Source organism: Schistocerca americana, chromosome 1, assembly GCF_021461395.2.
Source record: "Schistocerca americana isolate TAMUIC-IGC-003095 chromosome 1, iqSchAmer2.1, whole genome shotgun sequence".
Classification (NCBI taxonomy): domain Eukaryota; kingdom Metazoa; phylum Arthropoda; class Insecta; order Orthoptera; family Acrididae; genus Schistocerca; species Schistocerca americana.
Genome location: NC_060119.1, coordinates 1,140,672,710 through 1,140,694,173, shown reverse-complemented (window position 1 = coordinate 1,140,694,173; position 21,464 = coordinate 1,140,672,710). Strand labels below are relative to the sequence as shown.

The window sequence follows — 21,464 nt, the reverse complement described above, 5'->3', positions numbered from 1 at the left end:
AGGCGTCAGGTTGTTTATGTTGTAATATGTGCCCAATTCAGTGTAGGAAAACCGTTGCCATTCAAAACAGCTTCCAGTCTTCTCGTAATGGACAGATATGGCTCTTGTATCGTTTGCAACGGAATAGTATACCATTCTTCCTACAAAACAGAGGCAAGTTCAGGCAACGATGGAGGTGGATAGCTGTTCGAGTTTACGATCAGTCTCATCCACGCTTTTGGAGCTTTCACACCCAGTACTTCAGGTACATTCAGCTGTTCCTTCGACAGCTCAATACCTCCAGCCTGCGGGTTGATTTCTGATCTACCTCTAACGTCCATGATGTCGACAGATATTAAAATACTCGAATCAAGATTTGGCTTTAGCATCTTAACAGTCGTGTCGATGTAGAATAAGGTCATTTGGACACACGAAGGAAATCTCCAATTTGATTATTGGAGAAATCACTCCGCTATTCGCCCAAAGTGGTTTAGTGAAACATCTGCGCACCTAAATCTGAGTCTCCATATGGGATTTCGAACCCCGTTCCTTCTAAAAGCAAATCCAGCGCTGTCAGACCAATAAACAACAAACATCGTCTGGAAAAATGTTTAAAATCACTTGGAATCAGGTTTTATGTCAATAAACTGGCTTCCTCTGAACCAGGGTAAGATCAGTGACCAGTCACTTCGGCATATCGTCACAATCACGAGCACTATAGTGCATGCAAGCATCACAAATTTCAGACAAAGAAAAAATGAATTTGCAAAGTATAATTAGACAGAAGAAGCTATCATAAATAAAACAATAGTAACTGTGTAGGAGGATATAAAACTGCGAGTTGGTCCTGTTAAATCTGCATCAGAAGCGAAACGAAAATTAATTTACGGAAGGCGTCAAGTAGTTTATATTTTAATAAGTGAGACGGGAAAGCTTACAAGTTACTGTCCATGTTTGCTGATCTGTATGTCTTCATTAATATAAAGCATTTATTTTTCTTGTACCCAAACCATGTTTCGGGAAAGCCACACCATAGTCAGCAGGCTTTTGTAGTCTTGTATAGTATTCTTCGGCGTTCTAACCGAGACAAATAATTTATTTTTACACTTCTTCAGGCTGTATGAAGATATTTTATGAATTTTATTGTTTGGTGTTCACCAAAGACTAAAAAATACTTGCAGAGTCGTCTATTTTTGTCGCTCTTGATAATCTCTGGCCTGTCTCCATCGGGCGGCTGTCAAGTTTACAAGTCTGTTGTTCCAGTGTTGAAAGTCACCAACAAGCAATGTTTGTTCCGGTACACTCATTCCTTCCGAAACACTAGTAAGACAATACATTCGTAGCTCTGCAGTTTCTCGTTTTTGACAAATATGAAAAGCGAAGGCAGAATGATACAGTAAATTTAATATTGCGATATATATATCAGTGGAAAAATTACAAAAATCTATATAGATTAGAAAACACACACACACACACACACACACACACACACACACACAGAGAGAGAGAGAGAGAGAGAGAGAGAGGTGTGAAAGCGTGAAAAATAAAAATCGGGTCTTTGGCAAAACGGTAGCTAAATATGATTTGGGTGAATACGAACAAGTGTTTTGCATCAAGACAGTCCTACAAGTTCCTACATCGTCTCCTGCAGACATGCCAGAGCTATAAGCACGTAAACATTTACCTGGGTGTATTTAATCTTGGGATTCCTGTTGGCCATCGCTGGTTCGCTTGCTGGAATGAGAGAACGCACAGCCGGTGTTTCGCCTCTTGATTTGATAATGCAGCTGCCGCAGACGCTTCGCGATGGCCGACTGTGGGCGAGGTAGAACCGACGCTAAATTTGTTTACGCCTGCCCCTCCACAGAATCCCGATGCGATGACAGCGCCGCCGGCGGCCGCTGCGAAAAGCAACTTGCACGGATACAAGCAGCTGACGTGAGCGCCGACGACCTTAAACAAGCGCATGGCGTGGGGTTTTCTTTATATTTTGGTTGCGAAATGTGTCCTTACGGAAGAAATTTTCAATCTTACTCACTGCTGATAGCTTTTCTTCCCGCTTTCAGAGCCACCCCTTACAAGAACGCTGAATTTTTCTTTCATTCTCGGCTATAAATAGCCCAGCTTGGTATACGTCCTTCGCTCACCCCTGGTGCGTCCTAAGCCCTCCAGAGCAATGCGTACTCTGGGGCGACGTAGTCTAGGTACAACTGATAAGTGAACGTCATCAGTAAAGGAACCCAACCGGGATCTGCCTATACTGAGACTCGTTGGAGCAGTCCGCAGCTCGTGGTCGTGCGGTAGCGTTCTCGCTTCCCGCTCCCGGGTTCGATTCCCGACGGGGTCAGGGATTTTCTCTGCCTCGTCATGACTGGGTGCTGTGTGATGTCCTGGTGCGTCCTAAGCCCTCCAAAGCAATGCGTACTCTGTGGTGACGTAGTCTAGGTACAACTGATAAGTGAACGTGATCAGTAAAGAAACCCAACCGGGATCTGCCTATAGTGAGACTCGTTGGAGCAGTCCGCAGCTCGTGGTCGTGCGGTAGCGTTCTCGCTTCCCGCTCCCGGGTTCGATTCCCGGCGGGGTCAAGGATTTTTCTCTGCCTCGTCATGACTGGGTGTTGTGTGATGTCCTTAGGTTAGTTAGGTTTCGGTAGTCCTAAGTTCTAGGGGACTGATGACCATAGATGTTATGTCCCATAGTGCTAAGAGCCATTTGAATTATTGGAGCAGCTATAGTTTTGTTCATCAATGTCGAAAGGACTACCACAACATATCTGAAGGTTCTAATATCTCCTACCAATGGGTTGAATAGGCAATCACGTATCTCACAGAGGAAATTAAAATATTTGGAAAATAAGTGTGACAACTTTTCCATTAATTACGGAAAATGACTTACACGAACTAACGAGTGCTATCGGCAGGGAATCTGAAATTGATTCTTTATTTCCAGATTTCGAGAAGATTTTTGCAGTTGTGTGACAGGATTCGCGATTTCCTATTAGAAAGGTCACAGTTCGTAGTAACTGAGGAGAAGTTATCGAGTGAGACACAAGTTATATCTGGCATTCCCCAAGGGAGTGTTATTATAGGACCTCTGCTGTTTCTAATACATATTAACGATTTGGGTCACAACATGAGCAGTGCTCTTGGATTATTTGCAGATGTCGCTGTCATTAACCTTCTTGTAAAGTCTTCAGAAAATCAATGTGAGTTACAAGATGATTTAGATATCTGTGTGGTGCGAAAAGTGGCAATTGAACTTGGAAAATAAAACTATGATGTCCTCCGCTTGAGTACTAAAATAAGGCGTTAAATTTCACTTACACGACAAATAATACAAACTTGAAGGTTGTTGACTCAACTAAATACCTAGACATTACAGTTACGAAAAACTTGAATTGGAACCCTCATACAAAAAATGTTGCGAGGAAGGTTGTGGTTTATTGGCGGAACACTTAGAAGATGCAACAAATCTGCTAAAGAGACTGCCTACACTATGCTTTCTCGACCTCTTCTGGAATATTGCTTTGCGGTAGGGGATCCTTACCAGATAGGCCCCTTCTTCTTCTTGCTGGAACGTTTCCGCTTATGCAGGTTGTTCACAGAGGCCATTCCAAGCTCCTCTTTTCTCCCGTAGTCTATTATTTAGCATCTCCTCCCACTCTGGTCCTCTTCAGGTCACATCATCCTTTACCTGGGCTCTCCACTTAGAAGTCTTTCTCGTCCCATTCTTTTTATGTTGCCATACCATTTGAGTCTATTATTCTCCACAGTTCCTTTTAGGGGGCTTGATTTGCAGGGTGTTTCGTATTATTTCATTCCTCTCCCCGCTTTTTCTCGTCTCACATAAAATCCCTCGTAGAAAGGGCACATCTGTTGCTTGTCTTCTTTCTCCACGTCCGACACTCTGATCCGTAGGTCAAAACTGCTAGATAATATGATTTGCAAATCACGATCTCTGCTTTGGCCTATATTCCCGATTTCTATTTATGACCGATACACAATAATAAAATTTCGAACAGTTTTCTATTCTCTCCAAAATTTCGTCGTTGATGTTTACTTTCCTGTTTAATTTACTTCCTTGATACTTGAAAGCATCTACTTCTTGAATATTTTTTCTATTACAACTTATATCCTTCATTTTCTTCATTTTTCTTGCTGACTTTCATTACTTCACTTTTAGTTAAACTTATTCCCATGCCTGCTTCTTCAGTTACTATCTTCCAGGTATTTAGTTGTTCTTCCACCTGCTCATTTTCTTCCCAAATCATCGCATTATTTGCATATGCTATGTCATATCATCTGCTGATGACTTTCGGCGTACGTCCCTTATGGTGTTGTCCATGACTATACTAAAAAGCATTGGCGAGAGCACACTTTTTCGCCGAACCTCTTAGAAAGTCGTTCTTACAGAGCGCGTTGTTACGCTTCTTAAAGATAGGCACAATAACTGCTTTAGCCCAATCACCATTAATCTTTCCATACGTCCACACTATTCTCATTATTCTATACAGCCTACACCAGGAGCTTTGCCATTTTTCGTTTCTGATACAGCTTTCTCTGCATCCAACATCTGCAGATCTTCCCTTTCTATTTCCTTTGTGAGTGTGATATTTCTTTCGTCTCCCTATATCCCATCATGCTCATCATGTGCATGCGTTCCACCCTGTCCTTCATATAGTTTTCGAAAGTATTGCTTCCGTACTTTCAAAACCTCTCCTTCCTCCCACATAGGTTTTGCATCTTTGTTGATGTCTTTTGAAGTATTTTCTTTTTGCTTTCCTTTGTTACCTAATATAGGTATAATATCTTCTTGTCATCCTTAATATTCTCTTCCATGTCTTTTCTGAATTTTTACCAAGACTTCACATTAGCAAATTCTATCATTTTCTTTGCAGAGAGAACTGACGGAGGATACCGAAGAAGTTCAAAGAAGGCCAGCTCGTTTTGTAGGTTCGTAAAATAGGGGGGAAAGTGTTACGGATGTGACACGTGAGTAAGGGTGGCAATCATGAAAACAAAGACTTTTTCGTTGCCGCGAGATAATTTCACGAAATTTAAATCACCAGCTTTCTCCTCAGAAGGCCAAAATATTTTGTTCGCCCCCACCTACATAGGAAGAAGCGAACATCGTAATAAAATAAGAGAAATCAGAGCTCACAGGAAAAAATTTACATGTTTGTTTTCCCTACACGCTATTCGAGACTGGAAAGATACATACTCAAAGTGGTGCGATGAACCCTCTGCGAAACACTTAAGTGTGAATTGCGCAGTAATCACGTAGATGTAGATTTAGATGTAGGTAGTAAAAAAATACTAGTAACCCAAAATGTTACGTGTAGAACGTGATGAAACCAAGCCAAAGTGTAACAAAGATCCATGAGCTGGAAAAGAGAAAACAGCAAACACAGTTCCCAGGAAAAAAATAACCCAGCACTTGCGACATGTTTGAAAAATGCAAAATATGTGGATGTGTGTAATATTGCACTGGTAATATCAGCAAGGGGGTGCCCAAGAGGGGGAAAGTAGCTGACCGCTCACCCCTTAGATAAAAAACCTACGTTTAACAAAGAGACAGACGTACCAGTTGAATCTCAGGTTCTAGACAGTGCTTCAAGAGTCGAGAAATCTCAAAACCACTTCGTCATACAACGCGAAACTAACAGGCCCTGGCTGCGCTCTTGAACATGGGTACACATGCGTCAGTTTGTGGTGTTTTTAATGCTGGTTTCTGAGTTTCATCCAATATGAATGTGATTCTTGCAGAGATACTCTCGGTGTAACAAAGATCTGTGGAGGAGAATCAAAAACATCAACACGCTTCCCTGGAGTCTTCTAAAACTAGCTCTGTGGAATGAAGATCGAAAGAAAGCGTGAAATCATCGTCTAGTACACCGACGTGACGGCTTACCTAAGCACTGAGAGGGTTATTTCTACAGACGATCATAGATACTGTTCATCATCATCATCACCATCGTCATTTAAGACTGATTATGCCTTTCAGCGTTCAGTCTGGATTATAGTCCCCCTTATAAAATTCCTCCATGATCCCCCTATTCAGTGCTAACATTGGTGCCTCTTCTGATGTTAAGCCTATTACTTCAAAATCATTCTTAACCGAATCCAGGTACTTTCTCCTTGGTCTGCCCCGACTCCTCCTACCCTCTACTGCTGAACCCATGAGTCTCTTGGGTAACCTTGCTTCTCCCATGCGTGTAACATGACCCCACCATCTAAGCCTGTTCTCCCTGACTGCTACATCTATGAAGTTCATTCCCAGTTTTTCTTTGATTTCCTCATTGTGGACACCCTCCTGCCATTGTTCCCATCTACTAGTACCTGCAATCATCCTAGCTACTTTCATATCCGTAACCTCAACTTTGTTGATAAGGTAACCTGAATCCACCCAGCTTTCGCTCCCATACAACAAAGTAGGTCGAAAGATTGAACGGTGCACAGATAACTTAGTCTTGGTACTGACTCCCTTCCTGCAGAAGAGAGTAGATCTTAGCTGAGCGCTCACTGCATTAGCTTTGCTACACCTCGCTTCCAGTTCTTTCACTATGTTGCCATCCTGTGAGAATATGCATCCTAAGTACTTGAAACCGTTCACCTGTTCTAACTTTGTTCCTCCTATTTGGCACTCAATCCGTTTATATCTCTTTCCCACTGACATTACTTTCGTTTTGGAGATGCTAATCTTCATACCATAGTCCTTACACTTCTGATCTAGCTCTGAAATATTACTCTGCAAACTTTCAATCAAATCTGCCATCACAAATAAGTCATCCGCATATGCGAGACTGCTTATTTTGTGTTCACATATCTTAATCTCACCCAGCCAGTCTATTGTTTTCAACACATTATCCATAAATAATATGAACAACAGTGGAGACAGGTTGCAGCTTTGTCTTACCCCTGAAACTACTCTGAACCATGAACTCAATTTACCGTCAACTCCAACTGCTGCCTGACAATCTATGTAAACACCTTTAATTGCTTGCAAAAGTTTGCCTCCTATTCCATAATCTCATAGAACAGACAATAACTTCCTCCTAGGAACCCAGTCATATGCCTTTTCTAGATCTATAAAGCATAGATACAATTCCCTGTTCCACTCGTAACACTTCTACATTATTTGCCGTAAGCTAAAGATCTGGTCCTGACAATCTCTAAGAGGCCTAAACCCACACTGATTTTCATCCAATTTGTCCTCAACTAATACTCGCACTTTCCTTTCAACAATACCTGAGAAGATTTTACCCACAACGCTGATTAAAGAGATACCTCTGTAGTTGTTACAATCTTTTCTGTTTCCATGTTTAAAGATTGGTGTGATTACTGCTTTCGTCCTGTCTGATGGAACCTGTCCCGACTCCCACGCCATTTCAGTTATCCTGTGTAGCCATTTAAGACCTGACATTCCACTGTATTTGATGAGTTCCGACTTAATTTCATCCACCCCAGCCGCTTTATTGCACTGCAATATATTGACCATTTTCTCCACTTCCTCAAATGTGATCCTATCTCCATCATCATTCCTATCCCATTGTACATCGAAATCTGAAACATTACTGATCGTATTTTCACCTACATTGAGCAACTCTTCAAAATATTCCCTCCATCTGCCCAAGGCATCAACAGGATTCACCAGCAGTAGATACTGTTGTGTATGGAAAATGAGGACGTATGTGGCTCCCATGTTCAGTAAAGACTTAGCTCACCTGCGTACAGAACTTCATCTAATCGAAACAGAAGTGACTTGTGTACAGACATGGAAATGAGACAATAATGAATACATGGGGCACTGCGGATCACAGAAAGATGTTAAGTTATTAAGATGATAAATGGTAATGATATTACAGGAAATTTCCGAGTCCACATGATAATGAAATCTCAACAATCACGTTAGCGCTCCAGTTAAGAACTAGTTAAGTGACTAACTTATTCCTACCTTCCTGACAATGAAATCGTCTGAACTTATCTATACTCTGCGAACCGCAGTGAAGTCCGTGGCGGAGGGTACATCCCACTGTACCAGGTATTAAGGCTGTTTCCCATTCCATTCAAGTATGGAGCGCGCAAAGAATGATTGTTTAAATGCCTCTGTGGATGCTGTAATTAATTTAAACTTGTCCTCACGATCTCTGAGGGATTGATAAGTAGGGAGTTGCAGTATATTCCTGGAGTCATCATTTAAAGCCAGTTCTTGAAACTTTGTAAGTAGACTTCCCCGGGATAATTTACGTATGCGTTCAGGAGTCTGCCAGTTCAAGTCCTTCAGTATCTGTGTGACACTCTCACACGGATTCAACAATCCTGTGATCATTCGTATTGCTCTCCTCCGTGCACGTTCAATATCCCCTGCTGGTCTTATTTAGTACGGGTCGCACACGCTTGAGCGATATTCTAGGATGGGTCACACGAGCGATTCGTAATCAATCTCCTTTGTGGACTCATTGCGTTTCTCTATCCTTCTACCTATAAACCGAAAACTGCTACCTGCTTTAATCACAACTGAGCTTACGTTATCGTCCCACTCCATATCACTACCAAGTGATACACAAGTATTTGTATGAGTTTACTTATTCCAACTGTGACTGGCTAACATTACATACATAGAATTCTGAAGCGTGCATGTCAAATTAAGAAGATATAGCAGCCCAGCAACTTAAATCACTACCCAACTTCCTAAACACTTGTTTCCACTTGCATGAGGTTTTTATTTATGGGAGCTGAAAGGTTCACACTTGTATGAAAAGTCAGTGATAAACTTTACACGCTGATAACACTCCCGTAAATCATCTTGTGTAAATATCGTGAATCATGTGCCACCCTAGCGTTATAAGCTGCATGACTAAGTTTGCTAAATCGAGTGACATATTAATGAGAAAGTTGGCGTAAAAGAGAGATGAAGGGTCGAAGAGTGCGATAGATTTTCACTCCGGCACACGGTTTCGATCTGCCACGAAGTTTCAGTGCGACAAATGGACCAATTCCCTCGAAAGCTTTGTTCTGGAACTGCGACCAGTCGCTTTGTAATACATTCTTTTTTAATCTTTCACTCATCCATTTGCTCGTTTTCTAGCCTCTCCGGATCATTCCGAGATGACGTGTAATTTACAACCACTTTATATTTTACGCCACGTGCGCCCTGCAGTGGCGTCGTAGCGGTGTTACTAGGTGCAGCTCCAGAGCTGGTGCCTAGGGGTGAGGGGGGGGGGGGGAGTGAAGGGGGAGGGGACAACAATTTCCTACTTCCTCCTCCTCCTCTCCACCCCCCCCCCCGCCCCTCATCACCCCTCTCATAGCATGTAACTTGCTCAGCTGACACCATTACTTTTAACACACCACAGATGCTTAAGATTTTAGCAATAAAATATGCACGGTGTATCAAATAATCATCAGATTTCGCACGTCTATATTTCTGAAACTAATAAAAATATACAACGAATTTTGTTCTTTGATGAACGGGAAATTCGAAAAGCTTTCTTTTTTTCATACCTTTTCATAGGTGTTCAATATGCCCTCTTGAGATGCACGCCATTTATCAGTGCGGTATTCACATTGTTCCCCCACTGCAACGAGCATGTCTTGAGATACAGCTTCCACAGCTGCTGTTACGCGATGTCTCAGTTCATTCATTGTTGTTGATAACGGAGGCACATAAACAGAGTCTTTTACAAACCCCGACAAGAAATAACCACATACAATCAAATCTGGTGACCTTGGAGGGCAGTAATCTAAGGCTGAATCATTTGGTCCAGTGCGGCCGATCCATCGTTCAGTAATCCTTTGATTTAAAAATTCCTGCATTTCCAAATGCCAGTTTGGCGGCACCCCATCCGGTCGGTAAATGAAGTCGTTCGAATCAGTCTCCAACTGTGGGAAAAGAAAGTTCTCGAGCATATCGAGCATGTGCTTCCTGTAACAGTGTCCTCAGTGGACCGTACGCCTTTTCCCGTGAAACTACAATAACACTTCATGTGGTTGTTCCGTATCCCATATTCTCACATTATAACGGTTCATCTCTCCATTTAAATGGAATGTCGGCTCGTCACTAAACATTAAGTATGGAAGAAAACTGTCATCCTGCATCGTGCCAAGAACGAAATTACAGAACTACACGTTGTTGTTTGTCACCTTCACGAAGAGCTTGAAGTAGCAGAATTTTGTATGGTTTCATGTGTAAACGTCAACGCAACACCTGCCAGTCGGACATTGGGGGAATGATGAGCTGTCCATCTGCTCAGCGAACGGATTTCTGAGGACTCCTTGTGAAACTAAGGCGGATGCGTTCGACGTCTGTGTCAGACAGTAGGGGACTGCCCGGCGATTTGCCTTTATACAAACAACCTGTTTCTCGGAAATGTTCATGCCATAGCTCTGTGCTGTAGGAGGATCCACACCATACATAGTCGTGCTAAACAATTACATTACTGGCCATTAAAACTGCTACACCAATAAGAAATGCAGATGATAAACGGGTATTCATTGGACAAATATATTATACCAGAACTGACATGTGAACAATTTGGGTGCATAGATCCTGAAAATCAGTACCCAGAACAACCACCTCTCGCTGCGGTCATGGAATGTGCGGCTGGTCCCGGCGGAGGTTCGAGTCCTCCCTCGGGCATGGGTGTGTGTGTTTGTCCTTAGGATAATTTAGGTTAAGTAGTGTGTAAGCTTAGGGACTGACGACCTTAGCAGTTAAGTCCCATAAGATTTCACAAACACAACAACCACCTCTGGCCGTAATAACGGCCGTGATACGCCTGGGCATTGAGTCAAACAGAGCTTGGATGGCGTGTACAGGTACAGCTGCCCATGCAGCTTCAACATGATACCACAGTTCATCAAGAATAGTGAATGGCGTATTGTGACGAGCCAGTTGCTCGGCCACCATTGACCAGACGTTTTCAATTGGTCACAGATCTGGAGAATGTGCTGGCCAGGGCAGCAGTCCAACATTTTCTGAATCCTGAAAGGCCCGTACAGGACCTGCAACATGCGGTCGTGCATTATCCTGCTGAAAAGTAGGGGTTTGCAGGGATCGAATGAACGGTAGAGCCACGGGTCGTAACACATCTGAAATGTAACGTCCACTGTTCAAAGTGCCGTCAATGCGAACAAGAGGTGATCGAGACGTGTAACTAATGGCACCCCCTACCATCACGCCGGGTGATACGCAAGTATGGCGATGACGAATACACGCTTTCAATGTGCGTTCACTGCGATGTCGCCAAACACGGATGTGACCATCATGATGCTGTAAACAGAACCTGGATTCATCGGAAACAATAACGTTTATCCATTCGTGCTCCCAGATTCGTCGTTGAGTACACCATCATAGGCGCTCCTGCCTGTGATGCAGCGTCAAGGGTAACCGCAGCCATGGTTTCCGAACTGATAGTCCATGCTGCTGCAAACGTCGCCGAACTTTTAGTGCAGATGTTTGTTGTCTTGCAAACGTCCGCATCTGTTGACTCAGGGATCGAGACGTGGCTGCACGTAACAGCCATGCGGATAAGATGCCTGTCATCTCAACTGCTAGTGATACGAGGCCGTTGGGATGCAGCAAGGAGTTCCGTATTACCCTCCTGAACCCATCGATTCCATATTCTGCTAGCAGTCATTGGATCTCGACCAACGCGAGCAGCAATGTTGCGATACAATAAACCGCAATCGCGATGGGCTACAATCCGACCTTTACCAAAGTCGGAAACGTGATGGTACACATTTCTCGTCCTTACACGAGCCATCACAGCAATGTTTCTCCAGGCAAGGCCGGTCAACTGCTGTTTGTGTATGAGAAATCGGTTGGAAACTTCCTCATGTCAGCACGTTGTAGGTGTCGCCACCGGCGCCAACCTTGTGTGAATGCTCTGAAAAGCTAATCATTTGCATATCACAGGATCTTCTTCCTCTCGGTTAAATTTTGCGTATGTAGCACGTCACCTTCGTGGTGTAACAATTTTAATGGCCAGTTGTGTATTACTGAGCCGTACTGCGCAAAACGTAGAACACGAATTCTGTTTCCCCGACGCCATTTTCGTTAGAACTGAAGTGGGCGCACCTTGCTCCTACCTAGCGGGAACCACGTGAAACTCGAGAGCATGGTCTTTCCAACAGTACGTTGTTCACCCACGTATCTCAAATCATATAATATTTACGAGTTTTTTAAATCGGATGATTCTTTTTGATACACCCTGTACAGTGCCGGATAAAAAACTTGAGGGGAAAGGAAATGAAGCTGAATAGGTTCAAAGGTTATGTGATGATATTGCAGTGATTACAGGATCGAATGACACCTACGAAGGACTTGGCAGTATGAGCCCCTTTACGACTACGGGGTTGCACCCCCTCTGGCGTGGATGCAGGCACTGACTCTGTTGGGGAGGATGTCATAGCCGGCCGCGGTGGTCTCGCGGTTCTAGGCGCGCAGTCCGGAACCGTGCGACTGCTACGGTCGCAGGTTCGAATCCTGCCTCGGGCATGGATGTGTGTGATGTCCTTAGGTTAGTTAGGTTTAAGTAGTTCTAAGTTCTAGGGGACTGATGACCACAGCTGTTAAGTCCCATAGTGCTCAGAGCCATTTGAACCATTTGAGGATGTCATAGAACCGTAGTGTCCTCTCCTGTGGCAAACTGGCCAACAACTATTCTAACTGGTCCTCCATATCCTGAATAATGGCTCTGGAACACAGTTGACGTCCGCTTGGTCCCGAACATGTTCTATCGAGGACTGATCTGGGGATCTTGCTGGCAGAGGGAGTACTTCAACCTCACGCACACACTTCATGGAGACGCGCAACTTGTGTGGACGAGTGTTGTCCTGTTGAAAAATGGTACCAGGATACTGTCGCTAAGACATGAGCGCCCTGGGTGGCCGCGACGTACCGTCGTGTTGTCACAGTTCCCTCAGTCACTACCTGTCGTGACCTGAAGCCATGCCTGCTGGCTCCCTACACCACGATGCCAGGAGTAACACGCCTTGTCTCTCTAAAACCTTAGAAAAATGGTTCAAATGGTTCTGAGCACTATGGGACTTAACTTCTGAGGTCATCAGTCCCCTAGAACCTAAGGACATCACACACATCCATGCCCGAGGTAGGATTCGAACCTGTGACCGTAGCAGTCCTGCGGTTCCAGACTGTAGCGCCTAGAACCGCACGGCCACCCGGCGGGCTAAACCTTAGAGGATGGAAACTTTCATCAGCATATCATCATACTCGCCGACGATGGTAATCGCTCATCACAAAGCAACGTCATTCCTCAGTGTTCCATGCTTCCCTGTCAGAGCACCATTCCAGTCGCAGCTGTTTGTGCTGTGATGTTAACGGCAGCCTACACACGGGCGGTAATCTGCTGTCTCCGAGCAATCGTGCGTGATGGCACACAATATTGCGAGGAGCCCACTACCTTTTTCTGATGGCAGTCGCAAATGTGAGGAAGTTACAATGTGCTTGCTGCACAATTTTCCTACGTTAAAAATACAGAGATGTGCGGAAAAATGCAGACACTCTTTGATAGTTAATATCTTTGGAACAAAACGATATATCGCCACAGTCTATCGCTGCAATTTTGTGCGGTAGCGCAAGTCCATTGTTTTGTCAGCAGACGACAGTGGAGCAGAGGATGAAGTAAGATTGTCGTTTGAGCTACGCAAGGCCGTACTGAAGTGGTACTGGATGTATGAAAACATGATGGAGGTACAACGGCAATGGCGCAAAGTGTACGGAAACCAGCCACCACCACGTATAACAATTTATCGAAGTCGGGATACATTTGAAGCCGACGGTACTGTTCAGGACGTGCGTACGGAAATGTCTGGCCGACCAAAAACACCAACAAGTTCAGCTTCCGGCGCTGCTGAGTTGCAAAATTTTACTAACTCACCTCAAGAAGCAGTGGAGAAGAGTACGCGTTAAAGCGGGGAAGCCGATCAAGCGCCGGCCGAAGTGGCCGTGCGGTTAAAGGCGCTGCAGTCTGGAACCGCAAGACCGCTACGGTCGCAGGTTCGAATCCTGCCTCGGGCATGGATGTTTGTGATGTCCTTAGGTTAGTTAGGTTTAACTAGTTCTAAGTTCTAGGGGACTAATGACCTCAGCAGTTGAGTCCCACAGTGCTCAGAGCCATTTGAGCCATTTTGAGCCGATCAAGCATAGGACGAATTCTGAAGGCTGCAAAGTGGAAAGTGGAGATTCCAAGATCTCTGCACGCTATGAGCGAGGATGCCCGGGATCGAAGGATGAAGTACAGCGAGTGGTGTGAAGGCACGCTTCGCGAGGATGAACGATTTACAGGGATAGCTATGGTCTGACGAGGCGCGGTTCAAACTGGACGGTACTGTAATTTCGCAACTGCGTTTACTGGGCTCCTGAAAATCCTCCGGTTCACGTGGACAAACATGTTAATCTACCGGGTGTTAATGTGTTGTATGGTCTGTCGTCACGCGGTCTGATTGGCCCATTCTTCTTTGAAGGTAGCGTATTAACAGAAGCCAGCTACACTGGACGAGCTACGAGAAAAAAATCAAGGCGCCCTGTGCAGCTATCACACTGACACCACTGACAGCCGTAGTTCGGTCAACAGTTCAGCGTCATCGATCTATAAATTTCAAGATTTGGTGACGTGATCGAAAACGCTCTGTTATTGGTTGAATCTCTGGTAACGTCACTGGCTGGGAGCAAGAGGGAGCTATTCGTGTGTAAGAGGAATGTCAGCCGAAATTAATAGTGTTTTTCCGTGCTTTTTTTGCAAACAATTCAGTTATACAGTGATGGAAAATGAATTTACAACTCTTAAGAAACAAAGGAAAGGAATTCTGTTAAGGTTAATAGCTGAACTCTTTCGAAAGTTTGTGCGTTTACGGTTTCTTCGTCTTTCGAAAACAACCCAGATTACAAACGTGAAAACTTCATTGCATGACGACCAGAACGGAAGTATTGCAACACAGCAATAGGTCGCAGAATTGTCTTAAAACTAGGGGAATCTGTAACTGGATTATTTGCTCGGCCTATGCTTAAAAGATTTTCCTGTGCAAGTTTTGGAAGCCTCCACAATGAAGCACAATGAAAACTTTTTCATTCAGAAGATAATTCTGATTGTTAACTGATGACAAACGCGAAATTTAACCGACAGGAAGAAGATGCTGTGATATGCAAATGATTAGCTTTTCAGGGCATTCACACAAGGTTGGCGCCGGTGGCGACACCTACAACGTGCTGACATGAGGAAAGTTTCCAACCGATTTCTCATACACAAACAGCAGTTGACCGGCGTTGCATGGTGAAACGTTGTTGTGATGCCTCGTGTAAGGAGGAGAAGTGGGTACCATCACGTTTCCGACTTCGATAAAGGTCGGATTGTAGCCTGTCGCGATTGCGGTTTATCGTATCGCGACACTGCTGCTCGCGTTGGACGAGATCCAATGACTGTTAGCAGAATATGGAGTCGGTGGGTTCAGGAGGGTAATACGGAACGCCGTGCTGGATCCCAATGGCCTCGTATCACTAGCAGTCGAGATGACAGGCATCTTATCCACATGGCTGTAACGGATCGTGCAGCCACGCCTCGATCCCTGAGTCAACAGATGGGGACATTTGCAAGACAACAACCATCTGCACGAACAGTTCGACGACGTTTGCAGCAGCATGGACTATCAGCTCGGAGTCCATGACTGCGGTTACCCTTGACGCTGCATCACAGACAGGAGCACCTGCGATGGTGTACTCAACGACGAACCTGGGTGCACGAATGGCAAAATGTCATTTTTTCGGATGAATCCAGGTTCTCTTTACAGCATCATGATGGTCGCATCAGTGTTTGGCGACATCGCGGTGAACGCACATTGGAAGCCTGTATTCCTCATCACCATACTGGCGTCTCACCCGGCGAGATGGTACGGGGTGCCATTGGTTACACGTCTCGGTCACCTCTTGTTCGCACTGACGGCACTTTAAACAGTGGACGCTACATTTCAGATGTGTTACGACCCGTGGCTCTACCCTCCAGTCCGCAGCTCGTGGTCGTGCAGTAGCGTTCTCGCTTCCCCTTCCCGGGTTCGATACCCGGCGGGGTCAGGGATTTTCTCTGCCTCGTGATGACTGGGTGTTGTGTGATGTCCTTAGGTTAGTTAGGTTTAAGTAGTTCTAAGTTCTGGGGGACTGATGACCATAACTGTCAAGTCCCATAGTGCTCAGAGCCATTTTTCTACCCTTCATTCGATCCCTGCGAAACCCTACATTTCACCAGGATAATGCACGACCACATGTTGCAGGTTCTTTACGGGCCTTTCTGGATACAGAAAATGTTCGACTGCTGCCCAGTCTAGCACATTCTCGAGATCTCTCACCAATTGAAAACATCTGGTCAATGGTGGCCGAGCAACTGGCTCGTCACAGTACGCCAGTCACTACTCTTGATGAACTGTGGTATCGTGTTGAAGCTGCATGGGCAGCTGTACCTGTACACGCCATCCAAGCTCTGTTTGACTCAATGCCCAGGCGCGTTAAGGCCGTTACTACGGCCAGAGGTGGTTGTTCTGGGTACTGCTTTCTCAGGATCAATGCACCCAAATTGCGTGAAAATGTAATCACATGTCAGTTCTAGTATAATATATTTGTCCAATGAATACCCGTTTATCATCTGCATTTCTTCTTGGTGTAGCAATTTTAATGGCCAGTAGTGGACTACTGTATTCCAGATACCCCTTTTCTCAATTTTCAGGCAGCGTAATCACACTCCTGGAGACCTGCAAAGCACCATCGTGTTTGCCTTCAACAGCTTTACACAATTGCAGTTTTTCTGTTCCTCCAGGTCATTAATTTAAACCACCGGCAAATAACTTCTATAAAATAACCATCTGACGCAGCAGAACGCTAAAGTATCTGTGTATCTGGTGTTCTACTGCACACTTAACTGCTGCTGGAACATTATTATTTAAAAGTGCTTAAGCAGGACCAACTTTCATTTCATCGTAAAGCCCTGGTCTTATTATACACTCCTGGAAATGGAAAAAAGAACCACATTGACACCGGTGTGTCAGACCCACCATACTTGCTCCGGACACTGCGAGAGGGCTGTACAAGCAATGATCACACGCACGGCACAGCGGACACACCAGGAACCGCGGTGTTGGCCGTCGAATGGCGCTAGCTGCGCAGCATTTGTGCACCGCCGCCGTCAGTGTCAGCCAGTTTGCCGTGGCATACGGAGCTCCATCGCAGTCTTTAACACTGGTAGCATGCCGCGACAGCGTGGACGTGAACCGTATGTGCAGTTGACGGACTTTGAGCGAGGGCGTATAGTGGGCATGCGGGAGGCCGGGTGGACGTACCGCCGAATTGCTCAACACGTGGGGCGTGAGGTCTCCACAGTACATCGATGTTGTCGCCAGTGGTCGGCGGAAGGTGCACGTGCCCGTCGACCTGGGACCGGACCGCAGCGACGCACGGATGCACGCCAAGACCGTAGGATCCCACGCAGTGCCGTAGGGGACCGCACCGCCACTTCCCAGCAAATTAGGGACACTGTTGCTCCTGGGGTATCGGCGAGGACCATTCGCAACCGTCTCCATGAAGCTGGGCTACGGTCCCGCACACCGTTAGGCCGTCTTCCGCTCACGCCCCAACATCGTGCAGCCCGCCTCCAGTGGTGTCGCGACTGGCGTGAATGGAGGGACGAATGGAGACGTGTCGTCTTCAGCGATGAGAGTCGCTTCTGCCTTGGTGCCAATGATGGTCGTATGCGTGTTTGGCGCCGTGCAGGTGAGCGCCACAATCAGGACTGCTTACGACCGAGGCACACAGGGCCAACACCCGGCATCATGGTGTGGGGACCGATCTCCTACACTGGCCGTACACCACTGGTGATCGTCGAGGGGACACTGAATAGTACACGGTACATCCAAACCGTCATCGAACCCATCGTTCTACCATTCCTAGACCGGCAAGGGAACTTGCTGTTCCAACAGGACAATGCACGTCCGCATGTATCCCGTGCAACCCAACGTGCTCTAGAAGGTGTAAGTCAACTAACCTGGCCAGCAAGATCTCCGGATCTGTCCCCCATTGAGCATGTTTGGGACTGGATGAAGCGTCGTCTCACGCGGTCTGCACGTCCAGCACGAACGCTGGTCCAACTGAGGCGCCAGGTGGAAATGGCATGGCAAGCCGTTCCACAGGACTACATCCAGCATCTCTACGATCGTCTCCATGGGAGAATAGCAGCCTGCATTGCTGCGAAAGGTGGATATACACTGTACTAGTGCCGACATTGTGCATGCTCTGTTGCCTGTGTCTATGTGCCTGTGGTTCTGTCAGTGTGATCATGTGATGTATCTGACCCCAGGAATGTGTCAATAAAGTTTCCCCGTCCTGGGACAATGAATTCACTGTGTTCTTATTTCAATTTCCAGGAGTGTATTTCCTCGTAGATTCCAAGCAATGCTCAAGTTTTCCCTTGGTTAAAACCATACTTCTTTATAACAGTATCAATGTAGATAGATGTAAGTGGCAAATTATTCTAATCGACGACTTGTTTAGAAGAATAATATGGTCGGAAATCGTTAAATGGTTTCTCAGATTCTTCACAATAAGAGCTACGTCAGGCATCAAATACAGTTTCTTAACACCATCCTTGTGAATCAGCTCAAACTGATTAGGTAAAAATAAAGCTAATAAATGAAAATAGATACTAATAAGTATTATGGTATATAATTTAAAGTTGTTACATAACTGTATTACGAATACAGTGGCCTTAAGGAGACGGTTCTAGTAGCCTAAGAGAACAGGAAGGGGAAAATGAGACGTACTCCGAATGAGCAGTGACATTGTAAACATTGCATTAAAAGCGAAGTACTCCACCTGTTACGATGCGAGCGAAAACGTGTTCATGTGGACCGTTTACTTAGATCCTCACAGACACAAACACACGTAGAGACCTGTGATTCATCTGGATCTCTACGAGCGAGTTGCAACATGTTACGCATCTTATCATTCTTTGGAACACTGAAAAACAATCTTTACGGAGTTTTTGTTACACAGAACCGCCAAAGAAACTCCTATAGGCATTCGTGTTCAAATACAGAGATATGTAAACAGGCAGAATACGGCCCTGCTGTCGGCAACGCCTGTGGAAGACACGTGTCTGGCGCAGTTATTAGATCGGGTTCCGCTGCTGCAGTGGCAGGTTATCAAGGTGTAAGTGAGTTTTAACGTGGTGTTTTAGTCGGCGCACGAGCGATAAGCCACAGCATCTCTGAGGTAGCGGTGAAATGTCAGTTTTCTCGTACGACAATTTTACGAGTGTACCGTGTATATCAAGAATCCGGTAAAACATTAAATCTCCGACATCGCTGCTGCCGGTAAAAGATCCTCCAAGAACGGCACCAACGATGACTGACGAGAAACGTACAACGTGACAGAAGTGCAACCCTTCAGCAAATTGCTGCAGATTTCAGTGCTGGGCCATCAACAAGTGTTAGCGTGCGAACCATTCAACGAAACATCACCGATATGGGCTTTCGGAGCCGAAGGCCCACTCGTGTACCCTTCATGACTGCACGACACGAAGCTTTACGCCTTGCCTGGGCCCATCAACACCGACATTGGTCTGTTCATTACTGGAAACATGTTGCCTGGTCGGACGAGTCTCGTTCGAAATTGTATTGAGCGAATGGACGTGTACGGGTATGGAGACAGCGGTCAAGGGCGCTGCAGTCATGGACTGTGCGGCTGGTCCCGGCGGAGGTTCGAGTCCTCCCTCGGACATGGGTGTGTGTATGTTTGTCCTTAGGATAATTTACGTAACGTAGTGTGTAAGCTTAGGGACTGATGACTTTAGCAGTTAAGTCACATAGGATTTCACACACATTTGAACATTTTTTTTTTTTTATGGAGACAACCTCATGAATATGTTGTTGTTGTTGTGGTCTTCAGTCCTGAGTCTGGTTTGATGCAGCTCTCCATGCTACTCTATCCTGTGCAAGGTTCTTCATCTTCCAGTACCTATTGCAACCTATATCCTGAATCTGCGTGGTGTATTCATCTCTTGGTCTCCCTCTTCGATTTTTACCCTCCACGCTGCCCTCCAATACTAAATTGGTGATCCCTTTATGCCTCAGAACATGTCCTACCAACCGATCCCTTCTTCTAGTCAAGTTGTGCCACGAACTTCTCCCCAATCCTATTCAACAGCTCCTCATTAGTTATGTGATCTACCCATCTAACCTTTAGCATTCTTCCGTAGCACCACATTTCGAAAGCTTCTATTCTCTTCTTGTCTAAACTATTTATCGTCCATGTTTCACTTCCATATATGGCTACACTCCATGCAAATACTTTCAAAAACGACTTCCTAACACTTAAATCAATACTCGATGTTAACAAATTTGTCTTCTTCAGAAACGCTTTCCTTCCCATTGCCAGTCTACATTTTATATCCTCTCTGCTTCGACCATCATCAGTTATTTTGCTCCCCAAATAGCAAAATTCCTTTACTACTTTAAGTGTCTCATTTCCTAATCTAATACCCTCAACATCACCCGACTTAATTCGACTACATTCCATTATTCTCGTTTTGCTTTTGTTTATGTTCATGTTATATCCTTCCTTCAAGACACTATCCATTCCGTTCAACTGCTCTTCCAAGTCCTTTGCTGTCTCTGACAGAATTACAATGCCATCGGCGAACCTCAAAGATTTTATTTCTTCTCCATGGATTTTAATACCTACTCCGAATTTTTCTTTTGTTTCCTTCACTGCTTGCTCAATATACAGATTGAATAACCTCAAAGATTTTATTTCTTCTCCATGGATTTTTATACCTACTCCGAATTTTTCTTTTGTTTCCTTCACTGCTTGCTCAATATACAGATTGAATAACATCGGGGAGAGGCTACAACCCTGTCTCACTCCCTTCCCAACCACTGCTTCCCTTTCATGCCCCTCAACTCTTATAACTGCCATTTGGTTTCTATACAAATTGTAAATAACCTTTCGCTCCCTATATTTTACCCCTGCCACCTTCAGAATTTGAAAGAGACTATTCCAGTTAACTTTGTCAAAATCTTTCTGTAAGTCTACAAATGCTAGAAACGTAGGTTTGCCTTTCCTTAATCTAGCTTCTAAGATAAGCCGTAGGGTCAGTATTGCCTCACGTGTTCCAATATTTCTACGGAATCCAAATTGATCTTCCCCAAGGTCGGCTTCTACTAGTTTTTCCATTCGTCTGTAAAGAATTCGCGTTAGTACTTTGCAGCCATGACTTATTAAACTGATAGTTCGGTAATTTTCACATCTGTCAACACCTGCTTTCTTTGGGATTTTTGCCTGCTTCATTTACTGCATTTTTATATTTTCTCCTTTCATCAATTAAATTCAATATTTCTACTGTTACCGAAGGATTTCTATTAGCCCTCGTCTTTTTACCTACTTTATCCTCTGCTGCCTTCACTACTTCATCCCTCAAAGCTACC

At 44.9% G+C, this 21,464-nt stretch overlaps 1 protein-coding gene across 1 annotated transcript in view; it reads right to left on the bottom strand.

The window, feature by feature from the left end:
* Nucleotides 1-1,804, bottom strand: part of LOC124619265 (aldehyde dehydrogenase, mitochondrial) — a 143,364-nt gene extending 141,560 nt beyond the window's left edge. Inside the window, exon 1 of the mRNA XM_047145535.1 lies at nucleotides 1,664-1,804. Within this exon, the coding sequence (XP_047001491.1) occupies nucleotides 1,664-1,699 (36 nt within the window). The 5' untranslated portion in view covers nucleotides 1,700-1,804. The remainder of the gene's footprint in view (nucleotides 1-1,663) is intronic.
* Nucleotides 1,805-21,464: the final 19,660 nt, after the last annotated feature.